This window comes from Geotrypetes seraphini, chromosome 1, assembly GCF_902459505.1.
Source record: "Geotrypetes seraphini chromosome 1, aGeoSer1.1, whole genome shotgun sequence".
In the NCBI taxonomy this organism is placed as follows: domain Eukaryota; kingdom Metazoa; phylum Chordata; class Amphibia; order Gymnophiona; family Dermophiidae; genus Geotrypetes; species Geotrypetes seraphini.
In genome coordinates this window covers 30030500-30043983 of record NC_047084.1, presented here as the reverse complement: position 1 = coordinate 30043983, position 13484 = coordinate 30030500, and the positions used below count along the sequence as shown (strand labels likewise).

General features: G+C 41.1%; 1 protein-coding gene across 3 annotated transcripts in view; it reads right to left on the bottom strand.

Moving 5' to 3' along the window:
• The window catches only part of IQGAP2 (IQ motif containing GTPase activating protein 2), a 511872-nt gene that overhangs the window by 8573 nt on the left and 489815 nt on the right, over nucleotides 1-13484 (bottom strand). For all 3 annotated transcript variants that reach the window (XM_033929310.1, XM_033929312.1, XM_033929311.1), the window contains 3 exons: nucleotides 11908-12120; nucleotides 6271-6431; nucleotides 4613-4756 (listed from right to left, as the gene is read on the bottom strand). In XM_033929310.1, the coding sequence (XP_033785201.1) occupies nucleotides 4613-4756; nucleotides 6271-6431; nucleotides 11908-12120 (518 nt within the window). The remainder of the gene's footprint in view (nucleotides 1-4612; nucleotides 4757-6270; nucleotides 6432-11907; nucleotides 12121-13484) is intronic.

Here is a 13484-nt window from a genome sequence, read left to right as displayed (position 1 = left end):
GGCCCTAAGGTTATTTACGATTTTTTCATATTCGCGGGCCAGCTCTGCTCCTAACTCCTACAAATATGGATGGTGAAGTGTACTACTATATCATAAAGCAAAAAAAAAAAAAAAGAAGAAAGAAAGAAAAACGAAAAGAAATAGAAATTTTTTTCTACCTTTGTTGTCTGGTTTCTACTTTCCTCATCTTCTCATCATTCTCTTCCTTCCATCCACTGTCTACCTTCTCTCTGCCTCTTCCATATGGCATCTGCTCTGTTTTTATGCCTCTACCAGAAACTGTCTACCTCTCTTCCATCTCTCACTCCCTCCCCCAGGTGGTTTTTAGCATCTCTCTCCTCCTTTCCTCCCTTCAGATCTGGTATCTGTCTCCTCTCCCTCCTCCAATGCTCTGGTAGTTCTCTCCTCTCCCTTCTTTTTCTTTTCTGATCTTCCTTCTCAATTTGCTTTCTACCTTTTGTCTACTTTCTTACTTTCCAGTCCTCAATTTCCCTTTCATTGTGTCACCCTTTCCCTCACCCCTTCCAGTATCTCACCGACTCCATCCTCTTCCCCCAATCTAGCATTACTACTACTACTACTATTAATGATTTCTATAGTGCTACCAGAAGCATGCAGCGCTGCACAGAGTCACAAAGAGTAAGAAAACAGTCCCTGCTTGAAAGAGCTTACAATCTAAACAGGCAAGAAAGACAAACAGGATGTCATGGATACAGTTAAGGGGAACGGTTAATCAGCAGGCTGAGTTGGAGGGCAGAGGAGTAGGATTAAGGATTGAAAGCTATATAGAAAAGGTGGGTTTTCAGTCTGCTTTTAAACAAGGGAAGGGAAGGAGCTTGACAGACAAACTCGGGTAATTTATTCCAGGCATAGGGGCAGCTAGATGAAAGGAACAAAGTCTGGAATTGGCAGTGGAGAAGGGTAACACTAAGAGTGACTTATCTGAGGAATAGAGTTCTCTGGAAGGTGTATAAGGAGAGAGAAGCAAGGAGAGATATTGAGGGGCAGCAGAATGAACACACTTATAGGTCAGCAATAAGATCTTGAACTGTATGGGATGGCAGAGAGGGAGTCAGTGAAGTGACTTAAGGAGAGGGGTGATATGAGCATAGCGAGGTTGGTAGAAGATGTGCCCTTTTTCTTTATCTCCTCCTTCCATCCAGTATGTGCTCCCTTCTCTCTCTCTCCTCCCCACCTCTCTTCATTGTCTGTTCCCCTCTCTCCTCTCACCACTTCCATCCAGCATCTGCTCCTCTCTCTCCTCCCCACTTCCTTACAGCATCTGTTCCCCTTCTCTCTCCTCCCCACTTCCATGCAGCATCTGCTCCCCCTCTCTCCTCCTCATTTACCTTCCGCGTCTGTTCCTCTCTCCCATCCCTCTCTCTCCACTTCCCTTCAGTGTCTGTTCCCCTCTCTCCCCTTCCCGCTTCCATCCACCGTCTGCTTCTCCCATTCTCTCCACTTTCCTTTGGCGTCTTCTACCCCCTCTGTCCTCTCCACTCCACTTCCTTCCAGTGTCTGTTCCCCTCTCTATCTCCTTCCCACTTCCATGTGGCATCTGCTCCCCTCTTCCATGCGGTGCCTGCTCCCTCTTCTCTCCTCTTCGGCGTCTGTTCCTCTCTCACCTCCCCTTCGGTGCCACTCGACCTCTTCCCCTTGTCGGGCCCTCTCTCTATCTTCATGGGCAATTTCAGAATTGAGGTTCTCTCCCCGAGTGGCCTGGATAACAGCCTTCTCACAGGTCGCATACAGCTTCTCCAAAGCCTCTCCTCTGACACAACTTCCTGTTTCCACCTGGGTGGCTCACATCAGAGGACAAGTTTCGGGGCCAGTCGTGTGCGACTTGTGAGAAGTCTGTGGCATCTGGGCCACTTGGAGAGAGAAAACTCTGAAAATGCAAGCGAAAGCGAAGAGAAGAGAGGTAGATGACTTGACGAGGGGAAGAGATGCTTGGATTGCGGCGATTGGGAGGGATGGGGCTGCTGGACCTTACGATCGTGAGGAAGGCTGCTGACTGGGAGAGGTGGGAAGGGAGGCAACGTACAGCAGATACTTTACTGTGGGGACAAGGCCATTCACCGCTCCACAGGGCAGTGAATGGCCTTGTCCTCATACCTGCAGCCACAAATCTTTTTTTCACCCTGTTTTTACAGGTAACAGATACTATGTTATTCTCTAATTCCGAGGTCCAGGTCAGAAACTGGGGAGGGAGCCCCAAGGCTGGTTTTTAGTCTATACCTTCTTCAGCTTGAGGTTGGCTTGGGAGCCCCTTGCAGTATGAGGGCCCAAAGCAATTGCCCTCTTTGCCACACCTAACGCTGACTATGACCGAGGAGATAAAGCAGAATGATGGACTCAATAAAGTACACTTTTTATGCATTAGCATCATGGGTTCCCTTTTCTTCCTCCAGCCAGTGGCTGGTAAGACAGCTCAGACCAATTCAGTTATTAGGATCCTGGAGGAAAAGTCCATAGTCTGCTACTGAGACAGATAAGGGGGAAGCCACTGCTTGCACTGAGATCAATAGCACAGAATGTTGCTACTATTTGGGTTTTTGCCAGATGTATTTATGACCTGGATTGGCCACTTTGGAAACAAGATACTGGGCTAGATGGATCTTTGGTCTGACCCAGTATGGCTATGCCTACGTTCTTAAGCCACTACGGCCCAGGTTATCTATAGGGCGCCGATATTGGCAGCCGCCTATAAAGTGGACGCCGATTGCGTGTCAATCACACAACGGTGCCCTACAGAGAATCGCGCCTATCTTTGTCATGAATCGCACCTGTGCAAGCGCTTTAGGCTGCCTAACTCCACTTCTGGTATTAGCCACACTCATAGTGGTGTTAGGAGGCAATCTAAAGGGTGCGATTCTGGTGCTTATTATTTAAGTACCAGTAGGCACTTTAACAGTGTGGTTTTTTGCTGTTTTGCTAATCAACTTAAGCGTTTTGCTAATCAACTTTGCGTTTGCTAATCAACTTAAGCGTTTTGCTAATCAACTTTGCGTTTTGCTAATCAACTTTGCGTTTGCTAATCAACTTAAGCGTTTTGCTAATCAACTTTGCGTTTTGCTAATCAACTTTGCGTTTGCTAATCAACTTTGCGTTTTGCTAATCAACTTTGCGTTTGCTAATCAACTTTGCGTTTTGCTAATCAACTTAAGCGTTTTGCTAATCAACTTTGCGTTTGCTAATCAACTTAAGCGTTTTGCTAATCAACTTTGCGTTTGCTAATCAACTTAAGCGTTTTGCTAATCAACTTTGCGTTTGCTAATCAACTTAGCGTTTGCTAATCAACTTAGCGTTTGCTAATCAACTTAAGCGTTTTGCTAATCAACTTAAGCGTTTTGCTAATCAACTTTGCGTTTGCTAATCAACTTAAGCGTTTTGCTAATCAACTTTGCGTTTGCTAATCAACTTAAGCGTTTGCTAATCAACTTAAGCGTTTTGCTAATCAACTTTGCGTTTGCTAATCAACTTAAGCGTTTGCTAATCAACTTAAGCGTTTTGCTAATCAACTTTGCGTTTGCTAATCAACTTAAGCGTTTTGCTAATCAACTTTGCGTTTTGCTAATCAACTTTGCGTTTGCTAATCAACTTAAGCGTTTTGCTAATCAACTTTGCGTTTGCTAATCAACTTAAGCGTTTTGCTAATCAACTTTGCGTTTTGCTAATCAACTTTGCGTTTGCTAATCAACTTAAGCGTTTTGCTAATCAACTTTGCGTTTGCTAATCAACTTTGCGTTTTGCTAATCAACTTTGCGTTTGCTAATCAACTTAAGCGTTTTGCTAATCAACTTTGCGTTTGCTAATCAACTTAAGCGTTTTGCTAATCAACTTTGCGTTTGCTAATCAACTTAAGCGTTTTGCTAATCAACTTTGCGTTTGCTAATCAACTTAAGCGTTTTGCTAATCAACTTTGCGTTTGCTAATCAACTTAAGCGTTTTGCTAATCAACTTTGCGTTTGCTAATCAACTTAAGCACCAGTAGGGTACCATTTCTAGAATTTCCCCCATAGTGAATGTGAATTTCAAAAAACCCAAACACATACACACACAAAGAAGAGGCGAAATGCCACCAAAATGCTGCAGTACTTTTGTTCTGCCCACCCACACCTTGGGTAATATCTTGTAAACAGTTAACAAATACAACTTTGGCTTTTATTAATTTAACATTTCAGTGCTTACATCCTGCTCTTTTCAATCATGGAAAGTACAAGGTGAGTTATAAGCAAGTACAGCAGCTATTTTCCTTTCTCCATACAATCTAAGTTTGTACTTGAGGCAACAGAAGGTTAAGTGACTTGCCCCAAAGCCGCAGTGGGATTTGAGCCCTGCTTCCCAGTTCACTGTTCTAACCATTAGACTACACCTCTATTCCCTTTTTCTCACACCTATCCTGGAGGAGCATGGGCAGGGCATGTGCTTCATTCTCAAACATGAAGAAAAGCAGAATAGATCAATAAGGAAAACTAAGTTGGTGTGAACTCGGATGAACTTCAGCCTTTCTTGAAAGGTGACAAATTGTTTGGGAAATGAATGAAATTTAATGCGTTTCCCTCGCACCTGCATTTCTCACACTGCATTGTTGAACCAGCATCATACTCACTGGCTGTTCTGAAGGCCTTCGATCTCTAGGATGACGCCCTTCTCATGAAGCCTGGATGCCGTGTACTTTAGTGAAGGCTGTTTGCTTCTTTTGCTTCCCTTCTCCTCTCTTTTACCATCTATCTTGATGGACCGTCTTGAATTTCTATAAATAAAAGTCACACTGAGTTTTTTTTTTAAAGTTGAAAGCAACTATGAAAATTTAAGATGAGATTTAAGAATTGTACAAAAAAAAAAGAATTGAAAGGAGCTTACTCGATACTAGTGCTAATTTTTAGGCATTTATTTATATACCACCTATCAAGGTTATCTAAGTAGTTTACAATCAGCAATCTCCCTATTCGTCCCAGTTGGCTCACAATCTATCTAATGTTCCTGAGACAATGGAGGATTGAATTACTTGTCCAGGGTCACAAGGAGCAGCATGGGGTTTGAACCTACAACTAGAGAATGACAAGGGGACAAATTTTTCCCTGTCCCCACGGGAACTCATTTTCCCATCCCGTCCCCGTGAGTTCTTTTCCTGCTCCTGCCCCATTCCTGCAAGCTCTGTCCTCATCTGCACAATCCTCAAACACTTTAAAATCATAAGTGTTCGAGGCTTGTGCAGTTAAGGCAGAGCTTACAGGAAAGGGGCAGGGACAGGGAAAAAATGTGTTCCCGTGTCATTCTCTACCTCAGGGTGCCGAGGCTGTAGCTCTAACCACTACACCACACTCTCAATGTTGTGAATATTGAAACTGCCTCCTGTATGCAAATCTCTTCCATGCACATTCATTGTAGACACCCTGAACTAATTTGGGAAACACTACTTACAACATATACAGGAAGTTTCAAGTTTTCTTTATTTTTTATATACCGTATATCAAATAGGTATCTAATTGGGGGGAGGTTCGGTTGGCTTTCTAGCAGTCTCTGAAACTGCCATGCCAGGGTTTTAAACAGTGCTGTCACTATACTGGCACCCCTAGACCAGTCGCTGATTTTTTGCGCCAAAAGCTGAAGCTGCTCTTAGAAAACGGTTCGGCAATTGTTAAGAATCTCATTTCAATGTTGAAGAGCCCATTTGCATGTCAGTGTCAGAGACTGTTAGAAACCTCACTAAAGAAAGAGGTAAGCCCCGCTTATCTAAGCTAAACCATCGGAAAATAGTTTAGCGGCGGTGTTAGTTTTGAGAATCTGGGCCTCAGTTTGTTGGAGAAAATTCCATGATGTGAACTTCCGCTTATCACATACAATCAGCATTAAATGAAATAAACACGCCCAAGGCAGGATTAATTAGTCAAGGGCCCCTAAGCGGAAACAGGAAGCTGCGTCAGAGGGAAGCTTTGGGCAAGCAGCACCGCTTGCACAATTACAGTTCCCGTTGCCTTTCTTACCCGCGTTGCTTGCTTGTCTTACTTTCTGTCGATGGGGGGGGCAGTGTTGCCGATTGGGGGAGGGGACCCGCATTGGTGATCGATGCTGGAGGGGCCCATCGCTGTTTGGAAAAAAACAATGTTGATGCCCTTCTTCATCGGGCCCCCCTGACCATTTCGGGTCTTAGGCACGTGCCTACTTGGCCTATTGGTCAATCCTGCCCTGAACACGCCTCTGGGTCTTGAATGACGGGGTCGTGAATGGGACTTGTGGGATGCAGTTCAACAAATCACAACTTACTTTCTTGTTAAGTTGTCCAGGCAGGTTTTAATGTATGTGTTATAATAATTTATCTGCTCTTCAAAAAATGCTGTCTTGGAGTTCAGTGCATTCAAAGTTTGCTGAAGTTTCACTAATTCAGCTTTCCGACGCTGGCGATGCCTTCTCTGGTTCCGAATATCCTACAGTGAAAAAGTTATACAGAAGTCTTACTAGAAGACACGTGCAGCTTAAATATTTTCATTACACACTAGGGTTTTGCAGCATATAAGCAAACAAAGCTATACAAATGTTTTTCAATTTACAGGCTGATGAATAAAAAAATTATTATTTAAAGATCGAGTCTAGATTGTGTGGGAGGCAGGAAAAAGACACAATGTGTTATCACCCTTAACACACAATGCATAACCTTTGTTAACCTTTTTCCATCATGCAATCTTGTTTGGACTATGTTAGTCAACTATAGAAAAAGGCAAAGGATAACATCAGGGAAAAATAAAAACAGAAGCCAAGAACAGCTATCTTACTGAATAGGCTGAGCAACACTTTTTTAAGCCCTGGCTCAAGGAGTCATTGGTCAGAGACATTCATCCTAAACGGTTTATGACAGTGGGGAATAGGTGGACCAGAGGAAATCAGCAATATAAACCAAACGATGCCAGAAGAAGAGTGTAGTGAGTCAACAATGGGCCAATTTCATTGTGTGGTGACAATACAGAATGGGCAACTGCTATTTTAATATTCTGGAATGTGTTTGTTACCAATTTGCACAGGAGGTTCTATGTTTTGAAACTCACCAAAACTTCCTAATCCCCTACTTGTTCTGTTTGATTAGACTGTATGCTCTACTGAGCAGGGACTGTCTCTTTGAATGTTTTAAAATGCAGCACTGCATACATCTAGCAGTGCTATAGAAATGATTTGTAGTAGTAGTAAAACATAGGCCATATTGGGTCACTTAATACATTTTGCTCTCTTTGCCTTAAGGCTCCACCTTTTTTGCCCAATTTGTGGCCCACTGCATTCCACTTCTTGTGTAGTATGATGGGGGAGGGGGAGGGAGAATCTAATCTAATCTTCTATTTGTGTGTTGCACTTATCTATTCAGGCTCTATGTGACATTTAGAGAGGGGTTGAAAGGGGATCAGGAGGAGGGGAATATAAGGGGACCTTGAAAGGGAGGAGGGTTAGAGGGGGCGAGAAATCATTGTTGTCTAGAAGCTTGCCGATGGCTAGTAAAGATGCATGCAAAAAACAACTGCAAGTATGCAAGACCATACTGCATCAAAATGTCAAACACACACTTTTAACCATCTAAACATTTTTTTATTCTCATGGTTGTCCCAGCCACAAAGGGATCCTTGACTGGGAACACCTCTATTACTGACTTGCTCTTGTTACCTTCAACCCCATTCTATGCATCTATGGACCAACAAAATGAGCAGCACTTGCCAGGCATCAGGGTTTCATAACTGAATCATCTATCCTGTACACCCAGAACTACTGTAAGGTTAGAGCAGCTTTGATACGTCTCATTCCTGTCAGCACCTGACACCTTATAAAAACATATCTATCACATGCACTGGCATAATGGCCTCTAAACTAGGAAGCCCGGGTCACCATTCTATGTTATAGCTATGAACAGGGATGAGTCACACATGACATACATAGAGAAATGTACTAAAACACACTTTCACAAAAAAATGCAGATGATGTCATGTAAAGAATGTAGACAGTGCTGCTTTAGTTTAAGGGAGAAAGTTCAGACTGAACTAGAGGAAAAGCCTCAGACAAGAGCCCTCCCACCACCACAATGGTGGATAAAGGTGGTTAGGGTGGTAACCTCACTGGCAAAAACCTCTGTTATACTCCCAATTGTAAACAACTATAAGCAGGGCTGTCTATGCTTGATAGAAGAAAAAAACTTTCTACTTATCTCAATTGACCGGTACACCGGTAGTATAATATTGATTTTTCACGAATCCGAGTATTTGTGCTATACATAGAGAAATGAATATGAGGCCAGAAAGTGAATGTCGTTTCCTCTCTAAATGCTGTTTAAGATCACAAAAGAGCACAAGATATCCATCTGCTGTGACTAGGCAGCACAAACTTGGATGCCGTACGTGCTGGTAATGTGTTGCTCTTGAAGTGGTATTCAGCACATTAAGCACATGCAGGTATCATGTGATCATGCTCTTTGTGTCGATGAGGAGAGGGTCATGGGACCGGTACCTCCATTGCAATTGCAACCCCAGTCGCTGTCTCCCTGCCTTCCTGCAGCTAGTTCTGTCAGACTTGTATTGGGGCCAGAGGACAAGACACTTCAGACTTCAGGAACTGCATTCATAAAGATAATAACCAACATGGATAATACAATAGGAATATGGGTTCATTAACATGTCCAAAAAGGTTTGACCTGCAATAATACATTGAGTTACCATGCATTAACCTATGAATTAATGTGTATTAAGTCTATTTGCATTTTTAATGCATGCTTTCTAATAGGCATTAATTAAAAAGACAGCATGAAATAAAAAAAAAAATTACTGAAATAATAAAAGTTCAAACAAATTGAAAATGAATGAAAAATCTTTGCTCAGGGAACAAACAGGATTTTTAACTGGTAGGACTCCAAACAACCCAGTTTCTTGGTATCTGCTCGCTACACAACTAAAAGTATTTCTTCAGGATAAATAGCTTTCTTATGTTTCAAGCTGTGTCATATATTGTTTGGCTGTATTTCTTTTTTTTCCTTGCGGTTGAATATTTTATGGTGCCAGTACTTGTATTGGCGCACGAGGTAGTGGCACCCGGTATCACCACACTGTGGACCTCTACTCTTCCTTGCTGCTTCAGCGCCCTTCCATGTACCTCTCAAAATGTTCGCTGGTGTGAGCATCTTCCACCTGTTGCTCAGCCTCAGCTCCCTTCTGATGTCATATCCTGGCTCTGCAACCAGAAGTGACATCAGAAGGGAGCTGAGGCTGGCGTGAGCAGCAAACAGAAGATGCTGCTTGTGCTGGCAAACATTTAAAGAGGTATATTGGGGAGGGCAGCAGAGAGGAGGATAGGTGCCGGCATCCCTTACGTCAATATCTTTATGGTTTATTTAAACTTGATATACCACCTTATGCCAACTTGCAGATCAAACCAGTTTACACTTCAATAATAAATAACAAGTAATAGAAAGGAAATAGGAAAGAAATCATTCACACAAGACCAGTAAATGCTTAAGTTTACCAAGGACAAAGCAGTTCAGAAAATCGATAGGAATAGAAGTGTGAAGGAGAGAAAAGGGCAAGGGAGACCTAGCGCAGGTTATACAAGGGGCTGCTGAAAAATTCTCAGCCCAACCAACAAAGTTGGGGCAGTCTCCATTGAGGGCTATACACTTTAAGTTCAGCAATTTTCCTTTTTTTTGTTTCGTATTTTTCTGACGGAACAAAAAAGTGGAAAAATCACTGATCAGACATCATCTTTTTCTAAAGATTTTTTTGTAGTGGATAGCAGAGATCCAGCCCTTGGGCAGGGCAGATAGGCTAAACTGAGTAAAGAGAGGGTTAGCACAAGCCTCTATAGGGCCACAGGTACATGCTCAGAGGAGCCTCCTCGAAAGCCTTCATCTGAGCTCTGGGAGAGCAGAGTGAATCTGAATTGAGAGTGGCGAGTAATATCACCAAAGTATGGCTGACTCATTCTGCTTGTCCATGAAGAACACATTTGCCGAATAATTGGAAACCTTGAAGCAGAGCTTAGAAGCAAAACACAGTACTATGAAGGAAGATTTGGAAGAGTACCACCCCTGTGAAGACAAAACTTCTGATCTTCTGGTGCTGCAATTAAAAGTCTGAAATCTGTTTGAAGATTATTATTTAAAGATGCAAGGTAAGTGATGTTTTTTTCATTCATACATTTGCATGTTTTGTTTCAAGATAAGAGGTGCAATATATAAAACCTGAAGAAAATTAAAGAAGAAGATTTAATTTATATAAATGGATTGATGATTTCATTGCAGAATGACTTAACAAAACATCTGAGTTGGAGTCAAGTTCTTACTCCTCTGAAGGTCCTAAAAATACTTTTTTCAGATGTCGTATTTTGTAGATTTTATGGTTCTGGGGACATTTGTTGCGAGTTTTCTTTGATGGTATTTTGCCTTTATAATACAAACACCTTTCAAGACTTCTCAAATCAAGTTTCAAGTTTCAAGTTTATTATATTATTTGATTGAACGCTTTTCAGGATACAAAGCGTTTTACAAAGAAATAAAATTAGATTTCTTAAATCACAAATAGATGTCCTGCTATAAACTTGGCTCCATAAAGTATTACTCAGGTTCAAAATGTGTAAAATCTGAGAAATATAAATATGACATGATACCATCAACTTGTGATAATAAAATGGGAGGCAGTTAAGGCCAGCTAGCATGGTGTGCTGTGCCAGTACTGCAGGAAGCTCCTACGGACAGATGGCAAAGGTTGACCAGCTTCAGTACTCTAGTGTAGGCTTGTTCAAGTTCAGTGCTCGAGGGCTGCAACTAGACAAGGTTTTCAGAATATCCCTAATGAAAATGCATGAGAGAGAACTAAATAGAGTGGATGTAGTAGGCATGCACATCTCTCTCATGTATATTCATTAGGGATAAACCTAAAAACTTTAGCTTGCTTCTTTTAGTGCTGTTGAAAATTCAATTGTTAAAGCTATGTTTACATAATAAAGCCTTATCCAATACTAAAGCTTACTGTACTGGTAGCCATTTGGTTTAAATACAGCATGTGGCAGAAAAGTGGGAGGGAAGGTGTATGCTGATTATTTATTAGAGACAATACCTCACTTAATCTACTGTACCATCGGTGCCCTCAAACACACACAACTACACCTAGCATAGATTCAAAAAACAAAATGAACAAATACAATATCAAATCTAGGAAGTGCCAGGCCAAAAAAACAGGAAAATACACAGACATACTATCTAAGTCAATACAAAAGAAAGGGGAAATTATATTTCAAAAACGGGGAGCTCAAAAAAGAAACATCCAAACGTAGTAAAGTTAAATGACTCCCCTATATGTGCATACATTTCAAAAATGCATATAAACTTTTTGTGAACTCACTCAAAAGAAAATACTATGCTCAGAGACCTGGAGGCTATACCTGGAGAATGCTCCCCATATATAGCCTGTTTATATGCATTTTTGAAATGTATGCACATATAGGGGCGTTATTTAACTTTACTTCGATTATACTATGTAAGACAAGCCTGGACAAATTTGCTTTGAATCAGTGACAGCCTCTGAGCCTATGTCACAGACATACCACTCTTTCCAATAAATATGTTTCACAACTCATTTACTATTTTGCAATTTTGTGTCAATGGGAAAAGAAAGCTTAATAAATCATGCCCGCCACATGCCACTGCACTGTGCCAACAGAAGGCAAGCAGCTCCTCTCCCCTTTTAGCTACTCCTAACAAGTATGTTGTCAGCAGCATATTGGTGACCCTTTATAACTCTTGTACACCTGAGAACTGGCTTTTTGCTTCTTATGCCCTCCCCCATATATTTTTCTAAACAATGCACCATTTTATATTCATGCAAAATAACATTGATTTTAGCCAATCAACCCAGCAGACAGTATAATAAATGCTTCAGAAACCTTAGCAATGTCATTGATGATTTCCTGATGCTTGGCTTCTGCTGACACTAAGCCGGCCTGTTCCAGTGTCCGGAGGTTCCTCAAAATTTTCCTTTTCTTCTGCTCAAGAGGTAGCCGACTGTCTTCAAGGACAGATAAACTGCGTTTCATTTTATCAGGAGTTTTGGCATCAAGGGCTGCACGTTTCTCAATTAACTTCAAGTGTTCTGAGTCCTGAGGGGATGACAAGGAAGGATGCTTATAATGATGACAATAATAGTATTAGTTTCAAGTTTTATTTGGTCTTTATATACTGCTTTTAAATGCAAAGTGGTTTACAATTATACAGAAATAAAGATTTTAAAAAAATAAAATGGTTAATGACAGATTCACATGAACAGTACAGACATAACATGATACATAAGGGTAAATGGGAAGGATACAATGCATAAAAATAAAAAGAAAGGGGAAAGTAAAAAACGAATGGGGTAGAGGGAGTCTTTAATGTTAGGCCTATTGTCTGAGTCTTATGAATAGAGGGGACCTAGGAATTAGGCAAAATATAAGGAGAGGCCCATAACCCAATATGTACGAAACACCCCTTGCCTGGGAAACCTGAAAAGATACCAGTATATATAAAAATAAAAGATAAAGTTGAAAGATATATAGTAGAAATGCTTCAGAGTCACAGTAAAAAGAATATTGCTTGGTTAGATGTTTGACCCAGTTACATCCTGTAACATTAACAGAATAGTGACAGTGCCTATGTCCTAGAACAGAAAAAAAGGTCACTGTGCCCTAAGCTAAGCTGACAAGAGCGAAACCAATAGCCGGTGATAACTAAGTCGTCATTGTTGCTAGGGAAAATTACTAATAAAATAAGATTGGAAAGAAATGTGATCAAAACTAACCAAAAGAACAGAAGCAATTGTAATTCAATTGGAAGATGTACCAACTATGTATGTTTAATTATTTCCTTAAGTGATGTCAGAAACCCAATAAAATATCCAGTCACTTGTAATTCAGGAAGATTCTTGGTTGGTATTCTACCAATTAGTAGAACGTCAAGAACTCCCAAGGCCTTGACTGTTTAAACTACAAATTGTGTCTGGTAGTTTTTTTCCCCTTGGCCTCTTCCAGAGATGGAAAAGGACTGAGGGGTATGAAACCTGTTTATGTAGTTATTCATAGCAAACAATAATGTATTCCCAGACTTATAACTTAGACTTAGCTCACACATTTTCAGCAGTAAATTAAGGCGGTAATTCTCTGTCCCTGTAGCACTTACAGTCTAAGTTTGTATCAGTAAGTGAGGCAATGGAGGGCTACTAAGTGACTTGCCCAAGAACACAAGGAGCAGCAACGGGATCTGAACCTGGCAGTAGCTGGTTTTTAGCCCTGTGCTCTAACCTCTAAGCTGCTACTCCACTCCACTGTAAAACAGGAAACTGGAGAAAAAATAAAATGGTGGCGATTCTAATTAAGATTATAGATTTTGATATCTATAAAGAAAAAAAAAAAAAGTTTTCAATGAGCTTTCTTAAAGCAGTATAAGAAAAACATGTATGTTACACAACCGGTAATCTACATGAAATGTC